General features: G+C 42.4%; 1 protein-coding gene across 3 annotated transcripts in view; it reads left to right on the top strand.

Annotated features, from left to right (window-relative positions):
• CASKIN1 (CASK interacting protein 1) overlaps positions 1-18,743 on the top strand; it is a 396,595-nt gene that overhangs the window by 271,245 nt on the left and 106,607 nt on the right. For all 3 annotated transcript variants that reach the window (XM_073636485.1, XM_073636486.1, XM_073636484.1), the window contains exons 3-4: positions 9,522-9,619; positions 15,149-15,294. In XM_073636485.1, the coding sequence (XP_073492586.1) occupies positions 9,522-9,619; positions 15,149-15,294 (244 nt within the window). The remainder of the gene's footprint in view (positions 1-9,521; positions 9,620-15,148; positions 15,295-18,743) is intronic.

Genomic DNA, 18,743 nt, shown 5'->3' with positions numbered 1-18,743 from the left:
ATATTTTGTACATTCACATCAGTCCCTGCCTTCAAGGAGCTTACAATCTAAGGTCCCTAACTCACATTAATACATACACACACTAAGGCCAATTTAGACAGGAGCCAATTAACCTACCAACATGTCTTTGGAGTGTGAGGGGAAACCGGAGTAACGGAGTACCTGGAGGAAACCCACGCAAGCACAGGAACAACATGCAAACTCCAGGACAGTAAGTGTCATGGTTGGAATTTGAACCATCAATCCTAGTGCTGCAAAATGGTTGAATTTGAAATGGTAAGTAATTAAGAGGCTTTGGCCACACTCCTTTCTGGTCATACTTCTTCTCTGGATCACAGTAGTGCACTTACTTTTGCACTCCTGTAACCCAGAGTCAGCTGTGAACGGGCTAGAGTCACAATGTCACAGAGCCATTCTAGGCTCTGGAAGGATCCTGACCATATAGTTTAGGTCCTCAGCTATGCCAACCCCTTTTCTAACTCAGCCTTCCAGCGAGTGCTGGAGGGGCAGAGCAGAGAGCGATGACTGACAGTCACCACAGTCCGCTCTAAGAAGAATGAGAACTGATCAATGAGTAGTCATAGGATCGGTCAGTTCTCAGGCTTAGAGCCGATGTGGAATGTTTGTTCTAACAACTCCTCAAACTTCTCCTTTAATTCACAAAATATAACCAATTAACACTTTCACCTCCTTTCTTAGAAAAGGGGACTACTTTATGGTCTAGTACAACCGTTCTCAACCAAGGGTTCCTCCAGAGGTTCCCAAGCATTCCTTGAGCTGTGGCTGATTGACCTCCTGTTTTATGGTGCCTATATAATCCTGACTCCATCACTACTTGGCAGAGCCAGCAGAATGATTTTTTTTTTAGTTGCCTGTAACCTGACCACTAATGTAGGGGATCTTCTTCCCACTGACCCCTGACAAATTAATTTTAACAGAGGTTCCTTGAGATCTGACAATTATTTCAAGGGTTCCTCTGCGGTAAAAAGGTTGAGAAAGGCTGGTCTAGTACTTCACACCCTGGAGCAATTTGTGTCTGGACCCACCTACTCCACTAATTCAAGCTGGTTGCCAATCAAATTTGCATAAAATACAGACTTTGGTTTTCTGGCTCAGATCCAACCAACTATAACATAAATAGCAATAGTGGTCTTACATGGTTTATTTTTAGTTCTTTGAATTCCTTCATTAGATCCTACAGATGTTGACACCATTTTAACTAATATAATACCGAGGAAAATTACATTGGGTCATCTACAACAACCCAAAAAATGGCAAGAAACAAAATTGGGAGCTTTGAGGTTCAAAAAATCAAATCAAATTGATATTACAAATTTCATAATTTTATTTGAAAAAACATGAATAAAGTTTAAAACCAGAACATGAAAAGTCATGCGGTCACAATACGTAGGAAGTATTTGGATTGCACGGCCTCTCTGAAGCTTACTACCAGTATATGAAGTATACGTTTTTAGGAGTGATATGATTACCAGCCTTTGAATTCCTTGACTTCTTATCACAACAGAGTGTGATAAGTACAGGGCACACTGATACCTCATTGGACCACTTGGCAGGCCTCGAGGGTCCTTTGGAACCTTGATCACATTTGGGTGACATTGTATAAAGGTCCTACAAAAGCTCCATGATTATGGCAAAACATGTAGAGGCAACCAACTTATGTATTGTGACCGCATGACTTTTCATGTTCTGGTTTTAAACTTTATTCATTTTTTTTAACCATGTTTGTTCAAATAAATTTATGAGACGTGTAATATCAATTTGATTTGATTTTTTGCACCTCAAAAGTCCCAATTTTGTTTCTTGGCTTTTTTCTGAATATATTTAGGGGAGGTGGTGCTTGTAGAGAACCCTCCGGTCTCTGGTACCAAATTCATTTTTTTCTACAACAACCCAAAATTGGCTCTTCTTTCTATATTTCCATGCTGACTTTCTGAGGCTAAAAAATCCATGAAATCCATGCATACATACATTGATCACCCAGACGGAATTTTTTTTTTCTCAAAAAAAAGGGAGTTATGTGCAGCTTGCTATGACGACACCTGAGCCGAGCCACTGCTCTGTGTGTCCATTCAGACTCGGAGCCACGGCTCGGCCCCGCCCCTCTCTCTCCTCATGAAATCACTGACTTTGACAGCAGTGGGAGCCAATGGCGCTCACTGCTGTCTCAGCAAATGAAGGAGAGTCCAGGACAGCTGAGATTCTCATGCAACATCGCTGGATCAAGCATTAGGGGGGCTGAGGGGGGCTGCTGCACACAGAAGGTTTTTTTATACTACATTGAATGCATTAAGCTAAAAAATCTTACTTTAGAACCACTTTAATGTAATAAGTGTAATGATTGTTATCTTAATTGTTCAGTACACAGGCTTAGTATTCATAGACCCAGCGTTATAGGCTAGTAAATCTTAAAGCAAAGTTCCACCCATTTAAAAGTCAGCAGCTACAAAAAGACTTAATATTCAGACAGTCACCTGTCCCACGGTCCAGCGATGCGGGTGTACGAAGCCACACTCTTCTCCCCCTCCTCTTTGTGGCGCCAGCATTCCAACTTTGGGCGCCTGGCTGTGGCTTCACAGCTGGGCGCACACTGCACATGTGTGAGCCGTGAGCAGTGAATGGCCGGGCAATTTTCTGGGACCTGTGATGTGACCCAGAAGATTGCGGGGGGGAGGAGGGAGAGGTAGTGGGAGCTGGGTACCTCTAAAAACAGGGTACCCGCTCCCCCCTAAAAAAAAGACATGCCAAATGTGGCATGTCAGGGGGTCACCAACACTTAAAGCAGAAGTTCCATTTTTTGGGTGGAACTCCGCTTTAGTGTGACAGTCAAGGTCAACATCCATATTATGTAAATTGACCAAAACTAGAAGAAAGTCGGACTATAAAGGCCAAATGTGGAGTCTTCTAAAAATGATATATTTTTATTGTACAAAATATTTTTTAAACAGAGAAATTTTATATTGTATGTAAAAACAGATATATTGGTGCTTATCGGATTAACTGTATATACTGTATACAGCAATAATAGTAATCTTGCTTGGCAATTCCAATGGTGATTAAAGGATCTTCATGTGTCAATGCGTTTCACCAAAACTAGCTTTATTAGGAAGCATGAACACAAAACAACAATCCTCTAAAGAAAAAGAATAATTCTTTATCAGTTTAATTGTTGTGTCGGACATACCTCAGCAACCTAGCACCAATATGCACAGAATCCCCTGGGTAGGCACCGGAGCAACAGGGGGGCCCAATGGGACAACAGGAAATAAAATAGATCTATATAAAAGAGATTATATAATCCCATAAGGACTAATATTATATAAACAGACAAAGCCCAGTACGCTATAAAAAAATGATAGGTACCTCAATAACACTTCCCAGGTGGACCAACCTATACGTTAAAACTTGAAGTAGAAGGAGACCCTGGTCAACAGATATAATCTGACTAAGAGGAGAAAAAGGTAAAATCAACTCTACTATAATAGTAAGAAAACTATCCCTCTATCTATCATCAGCTTGTCAATTAGCAGAGGTTAACATGATATATTTCCTAAATAAAGCCAGCTGTCAATTGAAGGGGTCTAAGTAAGGGATCTGATATTAATGTTTCAAAATGAACTATTTATGGATGTAGACACATAAGGCAGACACCTATATTATATGATCAATATTACGTAAAACCATATACACCTCCCTTTATACAGCCCCAAATACATACATATATGATCTAAAGAGAGAAACACCTGTGACACATAGACTGCAAACTGCGGCCCAGGGGCCAGATGTGGCTCTTTGCTTGCTTTTATCCGGCCCTTGGGGCACTATTCTTCCCACTGATACGAGACACTATTCTGCTAACTGACACCAACAATAGGGCACCATTTCTCCCACTGACATCAACAATGGGGTGTTATTCCCCCCTGTGATACCAACGATGGGGCACCATTCCTCCCTCTAATACCAAATGTGGTCATGTTTACTCCCACGGATGCAAGGAAATTTTCCACTCCCGCTAGCCACAGTCTGCCCCACTAAAGTTTGAAGGGCAATACACCCTTGTTTAGAAAGTTTGGAGACCCCTGGCATAAGAGAAGACTGTAACTTACTATATAGTAGTTCTGACTATATTAGGGCCAACCGTGACTCCCCTTGCAAACGTACAGACCATATAAGGGAAGTCAGGCTCGTAGCTTCAGGTAATAGGACACTGGCAAAGCTTTTGATGACATGCCCCCTGGACACCACCCCTATAACCCTACCCCACTCCATAAGTTCTCATTTTTTGCTAGTGTCCTAATATGACGATCCTCTTCTCCCATATGGAGAAATAGAAGCAGTGTATCCAGATTGTACAACCTCGTTAAAACCTTGGAAGGTGTACCCAGACTCCATGCTTAGGAGTCAGAGGTTACCTGAGCACTGGCAATGGTGGTTTTGTGAAATGCCTGGCCATATGCACTGTCTCCCAGCTCCTGAGAGTACATAGCAGTGTCCAAACCCAGTCCCCATATTTGAAGCTGAATCTGAGGTGTACGAGGGGAGGCCAATAAGTTCTTACCCTCACCAAGATCCAGATGTGCTAGGGATATGAAATTTAGTCCACTGACTCTTCCTTCTGTACATGTCCACCATGTTTACACACTTCTCACATCTGTGGAGCAAACCTTTAATACCATCTGCGTAGAAGTATGCAGATTTGGAGGAAAACCAGCTATCAACTTCAGTAATGACTGCCTCATCATTGTGGAAACATCTTCCCTGTAAATGTTTCTTCCGATTTGGAAACAGGAAGAAGTCTGAAGGTGCCAGGTCAGATGAGCAAGGTGGATGGGGCAGAAATTCATAGCCACAATCGCAAACAAAATTGACAATTGGCACAGGTCCAAAATGCTTTGTGCACATTCCACTCGTTGCTGTTTTTGGAAAGGTGTCAGTAACCTGGGAACCCAACGTGCAGCTACTTTGCTCATATGTAAGATGTTATGTAATATGTTGTAAACTGACCCCCTACTAATGTTCACCTAGCTAAGAAATTAATAGTCACACGTCTATCTTCAGGCACTAGCTGCTCAACTTTCACCACCACACTTGGTTTTGTGGCAGTTGACGGACGACCTTCCCTTGGGTCATTCTGTATATTTGTGCGAACACACTTGAATTCTCTCTTTCATGGTTTGACAGTCTCCTATGATGAACATCCTCTCCATACACAGCTGACATCTCTTCATGGATTATGTGGGCAGATTTCTCTTGAAGATGGAGGAACTTAATCGCGGCTCGGTATTCAACTTTGCCCGGCATGACACTTACTCAATTTCTCTTGACTCTAACTATAATTCACCACGAACTACAAAAATTGGCATGCATATTACTAAGATCTCCACCTATAAATAAAACTTTAGATCCCTAGCAACTCTAGGTAAAGGTAAGAACTCTTTGGCCTCCCCTCTTATATACAGTGACACCATTTAAGGTTGTTATGCAGCGATTTAAAGGGATTTTTTTTTTTAAATGCATTTAGTGTAAAAACCTGGATTTGGCTTGGTTTCAGCCTCTTGTGATCTTTTGTACAGTAGAACGCTAGAAGACTGGGAGAGGGAGGGACAACAATAAAGAACAATCAGGTGTGCTGAATGCACATGAACTGATGAGGAACCTGCTGATAGGAGCAGAGATCAAAGGATGTGCTGATCAGTCTGCTGCTCTTCCTACATTGTCCAGTTTTGTACCTGTATTGCTTACCTGTATTGCTGGCCTGGCTGTTCTATCTCACTGTGTAAATCTCAGGACTGGCTGGACAGGAATAAAAATCCTCTGTGAGTTCTGGAGTTGAGCTTTATTTTCCAATATTTTTATTGAAAAAAATTTTTGTTGAGATAACAAGAATAGCAGGTAATCATAGATCTACATTCGGATTATTGCTATGACAAATTTCCAAATACTTAAGGTATAATCAACAAGGTATTACATGGTCCAGTAGCGTACATGAACATACAATATTCATGGGATGTTCTTAGATTAGGCCGCTGGGAAAAGAAGACCCAGTAAGTAATATCAAACGGTATTAAACATGTAGTTAACCTAGCAACATTTAGTTCTAATCAATATTTAAAATCGTAACCATGTGCAGTAACGTACAAAAACCTGAGTATGGTACGAAGAGGTAGGTTAAGGGAAGGGAGAGGTTGAGAGGGGATAATGGATAAGACATAGTAGGGAACTTTTGTACCGTTTCCTGAGCTTATCAATACCAAAACTTAATGGAGTGCTAAAACAACCCAATAAGCATTGGGTTTAAATTACATGTAGAAGAAGGTGGAGGGAAAGAAGGGAGGTAGAAATAAGGAAAAAAGAAGGAAGAAGAGGAAAGAGAGGAATTCGAGAGGGTCAGCCCAGAGCTCATTAGGGAACCGAAATGTAACGGATCAATGGGTTGGAGTTGAGCTTTAAAAGAAATATAAACAGCCATGTGGTTGTGATATTTGATACACATTCAGAATCTAGGAGGCACCTGCATGAGGTTAGACAGAGGCACCGACCGAACGTCTTCAGGTGTCTTTAGTCTTACAAGGTGAAGAGTCATCCTTAGACAAAGTAAGTAAACCTTTAAAAGCGGCAAATATTAGTCTTTTGAAAATAAATGCCCAAATAATAAAATAAACTCAGATGTTTGCCAAGTTTAGATGTGGCTGGTTCTAAATAAATACAATATTGATCCATTTTTTTTTCATTTATAAAAATTATTTTTATAAGGGAACGTAATATATATGGACCAAAATAAATACAATTTATATTTTTTTATTTATAAGAATTATTTTTATTTATAAAAATTGTTTTTAAACCCACTGCAGCACAGGACACGTAAAAGCCATCAGACTTGGGGAATCTGTAATTAATGTAAGGTCCACTGAACATGCTTGCAAACATGTTTGAAAAATTTGGCATGCGCTGTTCACTTCTACATGACAGAAATGGTTGTTGTTTTTCTGAAATGTTAGCATTATCTTGCGTGTTCAGTTTAGATGCAAATTATCCTTAGTGGATTTCTTTAGAAGTGAGTTGTGCCTAGTTTCCTGTAGCCAGACATTGATTCTAGCACTTGTTTGTGTTGGCAGTGCCCCCTGGCTGCCTCGCATACACGGCTCCTGGCAGTGCGGAGCGTGCGTAACTCCCTGACATAGCTCTGCATCCTCAATACTGACAGTGCAGCATCAGGGAGGGTGAGCGAATTGGGGGAATCTCCATACTGATTTTCTGCTCGAATAAGCCAGACAGTGTTACTCAGCCGTGGCTGAGAACTTACTAACATCATCCCTGTTGTTATAATCAGCATCTGAACAACAGAGGTCTGGGAACCGCATACCGATTAATAACCTAATTATTTCTGCAAATTGTATATCTGGGCGCTGGGCTGTAACTCCTCAGGCCTAGTCTGTAACCTTTCAGAGGCACCATGCCATTACCCTGTTGAGATATTTAATTTTACGCTATGTTTATATTTTATTCAGAGAGTGAACTGCAAGATCAATGCCCTCTAAATAGAATGAGAATATTGATGATACCTTGTCTTCATATAAAGGGATAATGTATAATTGTAAGGAAGTCCTTACAGATATGTCATTAATCTAGCAGTTCCCTGTGTGGCTTTCCCACCCTTTGATTGGAGGATTTCGCTTTTAAGGTTAGGCGGGTGACATTCCCTCCATGTTCCCCTCCTTGTTGGGTGCCAGGTGTGGTTCTCATGGAAGGCCTAACCCAAGGTGAGTTCTTTTGGGCTACGCTAGGCACCTTTGAACAGGGTCACTACCTTACACACGGAGTACCTTTACTTGTGCGGCCAACTTGAACTTCAGTTAACTCTCTTGATGTTAATTTACACCATCATGGACACTGTTGCATTTAGTGGGACATACAGAGTCCTGCTTGCATGCTGCTCAAGAGAGAGAACACTATGTACATGATGTGGTGTAGTACTTTGAAGACCAGAAGGTTTTGTCTTCAATCTCCTGGATAGTCAGTGAATGAGAGGAAGCCATGCGGATGAGCTCTGGGTTTCCTCGTCCTGGCAAAATATAGCATTGCTGGCTGTACTCTACCTGGGGGCCTTTGAGCATTTCTTTGGGAATTTAGGTAAGATGAGTGCTCAAGCCAGAAATTAAAAGTTTCCCCAAGGGAAAGAAGGGTGGATGGGTGATCTGTTGTTGGTTCAAGAGAGGCATTAGTGGTATAAACCTAGTGATATTCTGACCACATCAATCGGGGGAGACACTAGAGGAGAGCTTAGAGGCATGGGGTCCAGAAAGAAAGCGCCTGACCATGGCAGAGCAAGCACCCCAAGAATAGAGTGTGGTAAAAGAGTTTGCAAGATCCCTTCTTGAGAGCTGTGGTGGAAGGGGTTTGCAATTGGAGTAGAATTTAATTTCTGCAATAGCATTATCATTGCTGAATGAAGAGTTTCAATCTGCGGTATAAACATTCTGTCTTAAATTACAGGTGAGAAGCTAAACATACTCCCGGCTTCAATATGAATTAATTCCTAAATGAGATAAAGATACCTCTCTACATGAATTCTACTGTCCAATATCCTTACTGTCAGGCGATAATAAGCTGCTAGCTAAAATGCTGCCAATTTAGCCAAAGTATTTTCCGAGATGATCTACCCATATCAGATGGGCTTTCTGCCCATGAAATCTACTGTGTCAGACATTTGTGATCACAACCCAGAACTGCACAGGCACCTGGATTTACATGCCAGTGTCGTCTCTGAACCAGCATCTCAGTCCAAGAAGTAAGTGTCTGAACAAAGATGGCACCATCTTTGTTGAGAGAAAAGCAGATAAAAGCATTTTCAGGGGGTGCTGGAATCGTTATTATAGACATCTGTAACTCACAGTACTCTATATGCATTTGCTCAAAGCCCATCTTGGGCTGCTTTTTAAATGCACCCATGCAGTGTGGTCCCCCACACATTGGTTAAATGCTCATTTGGCATGCACCCGGCCCCCAAATCTCCTTCACTGCCTGGCCAGTTGCAAATCCCTAACATCTTCATGTGTAGTGTCCTACATTGTAAGGGAGGACAGCAAGGGCCAGTTCACAAGTATCCACAGCAGAGTAAAGTGCTGGCTGCTGGGTGACCAAGGTGACCCCCCCCCCCCCCATGCTTCTCAGTCATACACAGTCATATTAAACCCATGCAGTTCGGGGGTGACTCCACTGCATTGGTACATTTAAATGCTGTGCATTGGCTTGAAAATATCTGATTCTAGCACAAATTATGCATTTAGTGTTTTGGTGTAATTTGTTCTCATAACAGAATATTGAATTTCAACGTAAAACTATTTATTGCAGTGCCTGTGTCTTACTTGTGCACAATTCAGTCTATATTCCATTTTATAGGAAAAGCAAGGATTTGGCTAGTGTATATCTTCTGAATCCTCACAGCTGACTGTAGAGTACACTCCCGATCAATGCCAGCAACATAACTTTACTATGTCTTTTAGGTTTTCGGCTCTGCACCATGCCGCTCTTATTGGGAACACTGAACTCATCTCTCTTCTCCTGGAGGCCCAGGCTGCCGTGGACATTAAAGATAACAAAGGTGAGACAACTATGGTTAAAACGTTACAGTGTACTACTTACCTATCTACAAAGTGAAATTAAAGACACGGGCAACTGTAAGCTCCACCAAGTTTTGCCCAAGATCCTGCTACGTGCAAATGTACTGAAATTGGGACTAAATAACATTTTTTAACTAAGCATCTTGCCCTGAATTGACCCCATGATGGTTACCATCTTCCGATCAGCAACCAATTTAAATGATGCAGGTGACACTTCTGACACTTTGAAACTTGTATGGAACATTATAATTTGATTGTACAGGAGCTGTTCAGACAATTATTTAATGTGGGGGCCTACCTACACAATCATTTAACTGTATATACAATTTGGTAGTTGCACTTTGTGATTGGCTGAAAATATAGGACTTAAATTCAGTTTATCAGAACGTTTCACAAAATTTCCCTACTGCCAAACAACTTGAATGAGTTGAAATCACTCAAGAGTACATTAAATCGATCAAATGTAGGGCCAATTTGATCAGTTTAGTTGCAAATGAATGATTAGTTGTATGATCATATCAATATGTGTTTGGCAACCATAACGGGACCAAGAATAGCAGTAAAAAACTGACAGGGTTTCCAGTCCTTCCACACTCTATCCAAAACTAAAAAAAAAAAATTGGGAGGACTTGCACTTAAATTTTTATAACTAAAGGAAATTGTGAAAAGCACTTACCCCATGTAACTATTTTCTTTGTGACATATAGGGGTTGATTTACTAAAGGCAAATGGAATGTGCACTTTGCAAGTACAGTTACTCCCAAGCTTCGTAAATGAGGGGAAGCTCTGCTGACTACCATCATCCAATCACTCGCAAGCAAAAATGATGTTTTCTTTTATTTTATTTGCATGTGATTAGGTGTTCTTTGCAAAGTGAAAATTACACTTGTTTACTAAGCTCTGGAGCTGCACTTGCAAATTGCAGAGTTAATTTTCCATTAATAAATCGACCCCATATTCTGCCATGGCTAAAGGTGCACCTTTCATTTTTTTTGTAGAATTTATATAGCAAGAGACTGCATTTACAAGTCTGGACACCTGTCTAGATAATGTTTCTCAGAATCAGCATAAGTGATTTAGTGACATCATGTGATATACTGTATGCATAGTTGCCAACATTTAAAAAAAAAAAAAATTAGGGACACTTTTTTCCAGAAAGCCAGTGTAGGTGGAGTAGTATGTTAATTAGCGGTGGGACATTCCTTTTGTGGGTGTAGTTGAAGTGAAAAAATGTTGCTATGCGCTAATGTGCCATGGTGAAAAATGAACGTGGTTTAAATTATGCTAAATATTGGGCATGGTTTTAAGGGGGTGTGGTTAAATAGAGTCTGAGATTTTCTTGCACCTCCCCCCATTCAATTTTTCTCTCCACCCCAACATCCCCAAAAACAAATAAACACACAAACTTATCTTAAAAAACTTTATTAATATAAACATAAAGAACTGGTCCACAGTCACGGATTGGTTGCAAGAGGTTACAGAACATCATTACCTTTTACTGATTGGTTGCTATATGTTACTGCACATCATTATTGCTCACTGATTGGTTGCTAGAGATTAATGCAGTTAGTACAGGAGAGGGTCAAAGACTGCAAACATAGTACAGAGACCGCAGGTGTACTACAGGAGAGGGTCAGAGACTGCAGGTGTACTACAAGACTGGGTCAGAGACTGCAGGCATAGAACAGTAGAGGGTCAGAGACTGCAGGCATACTAAAGGAGAGGGTCAGAGACTGCAGGTATAGTACAGGAGATGGTCAGACTGCTGGGCTACTACAGGAGATGGTCAGAGACTGCTGGCTTACTACAGGAGATGGTCAGATTACAGGCATACTATAAGATTGGGTCAAAGACTGCAGGCGTACTACAAGAAAGGGTCAGAGACTGCTGGCATAGTACAGGAGAGGGCCCGAGACTGCAAAAGTACTACAGGAGAGGGCCAGCTGCTTTGGGTCCCACAACACTGACTGGGTCTAGCTGCCCCTTTTCCCTTCATGTTAAAGACGGCCCTGATCTATATACAGTATCTCACAAAAGTGAGTACACCCCTCACATTTTTTGGTAAATATTTTATTATATCTTTTCATGTGACAACACTGAAGAAATGCTACTTTGCTACAATGTAAAGTAGTGAGTGTACAGCTTGTATAACAGTGTAAATTTGCTGTCCCCTCAAAATAAATCAACACACAGCCATTAATGTCTAAACTGCTGGCAACAAATGTGAATACACCCCTAAGTAAAAATGTACAAATTGGGCCCAATTGGCCATTTTCCCTCACCAGTGTCATGTGACTCATTAGTGTTACAAGGTCTCAGGTGTGAATGGGGAGCAGGTGTGTTAAATTTAGTGTTATCGCTCTCACTCTCTCATACTGGTCACTGGCAGTTCAACATGGTACTTCATGGCAAAGAACTCTCTGAGGATCTGGAAAAAAGAATTGTTGCTCTACATAAAGATAGCCTAGGCTATAAGAAGATTACCAAGACCCTGAAACTGAGCTGCAGCAGGGTGGCCAAGACTACACAGCAGTTTAACAGGACAGGTTCCACTCAGAACAGACCTCGCCATGGTCGACCAAAGAAGTTGAGTGCACGTGCTCAGCGTCATATCCAGAGGTTGTCTTTGGGAAATAGATGTATGAGTGCTGCCAGCATTGCTGAAGAGGTTGAAGGGGTGGGGGGTCAGCCTGTCAGTGCTCAGACCGCACACTGCATCAAGTTGGTCTGCATGGCTGTCGTCCCAGAAGGTAACCTCTTCTAAAGATGATGCACAAGTCAGCCCGCAAACAGTTTGCTGATGACAAGCAGACGAAGGACATGGATTACTGGAACCATGTCCTGTGGTCTGATGAGACCAAGATAAACTTACTTGGTTCAGATGGTGTCAAGCATGTGTGGCGGCAACCAGGTGAAGATTATAAAGACAAGTGTGTCTTGCCTACAGTCAAGCATTGGTGGTGGGAGTGTCATGGTCTGGGGCTGCATGAGTGCTGCCGGCACTGGGGAGCTACAGTTTGAGGGAACCATAAATGGCAACATGCACTGTGACATACTAAATCAAAGCATGATCCCCTCCCTTCGGAGACTGGGCCGCAGGGCAGTATTCCAACATAACAACCCCAAGCACACCTCCAAGATGACCACTGCCTTGCTAAAGAAGCTGAGGGTAAAGGTGATGGACTGGCCAAACATGTCTCCAGACCTAAACCCTATTGAGCATCTGTGGGGCATCCTCAAATGGAGGATGGAGGAGCGCAAGGTCTCTAACATCCACCAGCTCCTTGATGTCATCAATGAGGAGGGAAAGAGGACTCCAGTGGCAACCTGTGAAGCTTTGGTGAACTCCGTGCCCAAGGGGGTTAAGGCAGTGCTGGAAAATAATGGTGGCCACACAAAATATTGACACTTAGGGCCCAATTTAGACATTTTCACTTAGGGGTGTACTCACTTTTGTTGCCAGCGGTTTAGCTATTAATGGCTGTGTGTTGAGTTATTTTGAGGGGACAGCAAATTTACACTGTTATACAAGCTGTACACTTACTAATTCACATTGTAGCAAAATGTAATTTCTTCAGTGTTGTCACATGAAAAGATATAATAAAATATTTACAAAAATGTGAGGGGTGTACTCACTTTTGTGAGATACTGTATGTTTACAACTACATGCCTTGATTTGGGCAAACTGTAGCTTGAAGGACCTGGCTGATACAGGAACGAAATAATTATCTTCTATGGGTGTCCCAATTGCCCTTGAAATCCTGTGCTTTGTTTGAGCCTGACTGAGACCTGAGGGTAAGCAAGGGACAAGTGAAAAACACAGAAAAAAAGGCCCACATCCTGCCTTAGTCCCTATAAAGACCACCCATTTCAGCTTCCCCTTCCACCCCCCAAGAGAAAACAACCCCCCCCCCCCGCGCAGAAAAAAGGCCCCCATCAGCCATTAGTCCCCACACAGGCCACCCACCGCCGCTTCCCCCTTATTCACCCCCCCAAAATCAAACCCCCCCTCCAAAAAAGGCCCCCATCAACCATTAGTCCCCATACAGGACATCCACAGCCACTCCCCCCTCCAAAAAAAATAAAAATATTAAAAAAGGCCCTTGTCACAACCATTAGTCCACAGCCATTGGTATTTTTATTTTAATTCTTAATTAATTTTAATTAAATATTTTTTTTACATTTTTCCTCCTTCCCACAATACAGACCCCTCAGTAGTAGAATCCCCCCCCCAGTACAAACCCCTCAGTAGTAGAAGCCTCCCCCCTAGTACAGACGCCTCGGTTGTAGAAGCCTCCCAGCAGCACCCACAGCTCAGGCACAGTGTGCGCCCAGCTATGAGGACAGGGTAGGCAGAGAAAGGGGCAGGATCTATTCTGGCCAGTATACAGTGCAGAAACTAGGCACAAAGCCGAAGACAGGAGTAATGTAAACACAATACATTTAGTCCACCCCTGCTCTGTGTCAGTGCCAAACTTTCTCTGTCTTTTGACAGAGCCGGATTTTCGGCGTTTTGTCCAGGACAGGCTCAGACCGGGACATCAGTCTGATTTCCATGAATGCCCCGGGCAATCCGGGACTGTTGAAATTTATATGTGATAGATGAGACCAGGATGCGCCTAGCCGTACGTTTCGTTTTACAACGTCATCAGGAAGCGCTTCCTGATGACGTACGTCGAGGCGCATCCCGATCACGTCACTTCCGGTAACCTACTTCCAGTTTACCAACACCATGGCGGTGGAACGCACGCCAGATACCGAGCAGAGGCTGGGAGGCTGCAAACCTACACATGGTGTTTACATGCTGATATCCTCAGTGCCGGGTAAAGGCACGTTAAAATGTAAGCAGCCAATATGTACTTGTTTTATCTAATTTTTAAAATAATCTGTATTACGCTATGGTAGTTTTTTGTTCATTTCAATGGTGTACCTGTGGTGGAGAGGAGGATCTTGTTGAGAAAGGATTTCAGCCACATCTCCATTGGTTACCAGAAAGCCCACTGGTTTATCCAAACTGCCTGTTGTGACCTTCTTTTTAGTTAAAGAGGTTATGTCCATTTGGTGAGTAGGCATTTTACTCACACTCATCAGGTGATATTCACAAAGATCTGCCTTGGTGACGGTGTATGGATAAGAATCACAACAATAGGAATTTATATGGACTTTATTTTTGATTATTAGATTAATGAATTCATCACCAATACTATCAATTGTTTATTATAGCACTATGCACTTTATTATGTTTGTCTAATCACAAATTGTATATTGTGAATTTTAGAGTTTTTTTGTATAGCACTCATACCAGCGCCTACTATCACATATCATTTCAACACAAAAGTCAGCACTTTGCACTTTAAATGGAGCAGCTTTAATTTAATTTGCACATACTATTTTTCTGTAGCGCGAGGTTTCTACCATTTACTCAATTCGGGACTGTTGGCCACTATGTGTATGTAATGTGATGAGCAGAAAGACCTCACATTGGCTAATCAGTAGGTTGTTCTCTCTAGGGATGCGCCCTCTCCATTATGCGGCCTGGCAGGGCAAGAAGGAACCAATGAAGTTATTGCTGAAGTCAGGCTCTGCTGTGAACATCCCGTCGGATGAGGGACAGATCCCTTTACACCAGGCAGCTCAGCACGGACACTATGATGTGGTGAGTAGCTTTGTAATATTACATTTCTTTATTAATGTCACTCTAAGAGTCCAATTCATCAACCATTGAAGATGGACCTTGCAATGCAATGAAAGGCCCATATAGTGCATCTGGAAAGTATTCACAGGGCTTCACTTTTTCCACATTTTGTTATTAGATTGTAGGCTCATCTGAGAAGGGCCCTCTTAATCCTCTTGTATTTTATTGTAATATAACTGTATTGTCTCCCTTTTATTTTGTAAAGCGCTGCGTAAACTGTTGGCGCTATATACATCCTGTATAATAATAGTAATAATGTTGTAGCCTTATTCCAAAATGGACTAAATTCATTATTTTCCTCAAAATTCTACAAACAATACCCTATAATAACAGCGTGAAAGAAGTTTGTTTGAAATCTTTGCAAATATATTAAAAATAAAAAAAAAATCAGATGTACATAAGTATTCACAGCCTTTGCCATGACACTCACAATTAAGCTCAGGTGCATCCTGTTTCCACTCATCATCCTTGAGATGTTTCTACAACTTGATTGGAGTACACCTGTGGTAAATTCAGTTGATTGAACATGATTTGGAAAGCCACACATCTGTCTAAATAAGGTCCCACAGTTAACAGTGCATGTCAGAGCACAAAACAAGCCATGAAGTCCAAGGAATCCTCTGTAGACCTGTGAGACAGGATTGTATCAAAGCACAGATCTGGGGAAGGGTACAGAAGAATGTCTGCTGCATTAAATGTCCCAATGAGCACAGTGGTCTCCGTCATCCGTAAATGGAAGAAGTTTGGAACCACCAGGACTCTTCCTAGAGCAGGCCACTCAGGTAAACTGAGCGATTGGGGGAGAAGGGCCTTAGTCAAGGGGATGGCTGGGAACCCGATGGTCACTCTGACAGAGCTCCAGCATTTCTCTGTGGAGAGAGGAAAACCTTCCAGAAGAAAAAACATCTCTGCAGCACTCCACCCATCAGGCCTGTATGGTAGAGTGACCAGACGGAAGCCACTCCTCAGTAAAAGGCACATGACAGCCCATCTGGAGTTTGCCAAAAGGCACCTGAAGGACACTCAGACCATGAAAAACTAAATTCTCTGGTCTGATAAAACAAAGATTGAACTCTTTGGCCTGAATGGCAAGCAACATGTCTGGAGGAAACCAGGCACCACTCATCAGCGGGCCAATACCATCTCTACAGTGAAGCATGGTGGAGGCAGCATTATGCTGTGGGAATGTTTTTCAGGGACAGGGACTGGGAGACTACTCAGGATCAATGGAAAGATGAATGCAGCAATGTACAGAGACATCCTTGATGAAAACCTGCTCCAGAGCACTCTGGACCACAGACGGGGCGAAGGTTCATCTTCCAACATGACAACAGCCCTAACCACACAGCCAAGATAACAAAGGAGTGGCTACAGGACAACTCTGTGAATGTCCTTGAATGGTCCACCCAGAGCCCAGACTTGAACCCGATTGAACATCTCTGGAGAGATCTGAAAATGGCTGTGCACCGACACTCCCCATCCATCCTGATGGAGCTTGAGAGGCCCTGCAAAGAAGAATGGGAGGAACTGCCCAAAAATAGGCGTGCCAAGCTTGTAGCATACACAAAAAGACTTAAGGCTGTAATTGGTGCCAAAGGTGCTTCAACAAAGTATTGAGCAAAGGCTGTGAATACTTATGTTCATTTTTTTTGTTTTTTATTTTTAATAAATTTGCAAAGATTTCAAACAAACGTCTTTCACATTGTCATTATGGGGTATTGTTTGTAGAATTTTGAGGAAAATAATGCTCAGACTCTCTGCCCCTAAGTTGCCAGCTGATAGAAGGTCCAAACTTTACCTGTAAAGAAAAAAAAAAAATTTCATACTTGCCTTACTTAGCATTTTACGATATTTATAAGTCACCTTCAATATATATTTCAGTCGGAAGAGTATGACTGGAAAGCATGGGGGGGGTGGAGATGTGCTGCAAACCGCATAAAAGAGAATATTTTTATCACGCATGGCTATAATTCTCAAGTATGAATTTTCAAGCACATTAAAACAAAGCAGCTATCTCTGCTTGGCAGGAAGAGTTCAAATGAGGCGTACGGAGCGCTATTGTTATAAAACAGAATGAGAAATCACCTCATTTCTTTTGTCATGGCAGTAAACGCAATGCGAGTTGTAAACACAAGTGTATTTAACTTTGTCTGTTATTACAGTCTGCAAAGTCTGAATCTAAAGCGGTCAGGCTTTATGTGAACACATTACACAAAGATGACTGAGCAAGTTTTTGTGAAATGTATAATGCTGGGCATTGGTTCCGAAATGCCTGGCACCAGAGACCAGAGGATTTATATGAAAGATTTCAGAGTAGCGTGCGTAGTGACTCCTTCACCCACCAAGTCATCACAGTGGATGGTGGGGACGGGACCAAGTACAGCATTCCTCAATTGGCTCTAAGGGTACTGCTTAGTGCAGGGGTGTCCAACTCAATTTCATCATGGGCCACATCAGCAATATGGTTGCCCTCAAAGGGCTGGTTGTATCTGAGGTGTGCTATGTACAGAGTGCAGGATTCAGGAGTGCATGCATACAGGGTACAGAGTTCAGAGGTGCTTTATGTACAGAGTGCAGGGTTCAGGGATGTGCCATGTACCGAGGTGCCCTATGCACAGAGTGCAAGGTTTAAGCTTGTGCTACATACAGAGTGCAGGGTTCAGGAGTACGTTATGTAAAGAGTACAGGGTTCAGGAGTGCGTTATGTGAAGAGTGCAGGGTTCAGGGGTGCACTATGTACAGAGTGCATGGTTTAAATGTGCGCTATGTACAAAGTGCAGAGTTCAATGTGCACTGTATACAGAGTGCAGGCCTTAGGGGTGCACTATGGACAGTGTGAAACCTCTCCCCCCCTTCACCCCAAAGCTTCCTCGCATCTCTCTCCCACTTGGCCCGGCATTAGTACCTCCCTGTGTAGGCGGCTCTGTCTCAGCTTGCAGGGAGATCATTCTCTCTTAGATTCTGAAAATCTGTCTTCACCATGAGTGGCTTCTGTGTTTACAAGTGATATTGGGAGTGGAGGGTAAGAGCTAAAGGTGCCAAAATGGAGTTCCATCACATTCTGGCTGCAAAACTTGGTTCGAGGGCCACATGACAAGACTTAGCGGGCCGGAATCGGCCCATGGGCCTTGTGTTTGACGTATGTGGCTTAGTGTTTTCATTCTCAGTTCTTCCTTGCAGGACTTTTTTTATTCAAAAGCCTAAATCTTCTATCTGTAAGCCTATGGCTTTCAAAAGATGTGAAACAACTTGCCTGAGCCTGGGCTCCTTAATTCGTATAGCTAAGGCACCAGGCGCTATTTCGTTGAATGGGGATATGCCTGACCCTCCGATGTACTGACAGCCTATGCTTCCCGCTATTTGCCCATCTACACAAGTCCTGTAGTGCCCTGAAGTGACATAAAGGTTGG

The sequence above is a fragment of the Aquarana catesbeiana genome, linkage group LG06, assembly GCF_042186555.1.
Source record: "Aquarana catesbeiana isolate 2022-GZ linkage group LG06, ASM4218655v1, whole genome shotgun sequence".
In the NCBI taxonomy this organism is placed as follows: domain Eukaryota; kingdom Metazoa; phylum Chordata; class Amphibia; order Anura; family Ranidae; genus Aquarana; species Aquarana catesbeiana.
This window is presented reverse-complemented; position numbering and strand designations above follow the sequence as displayed.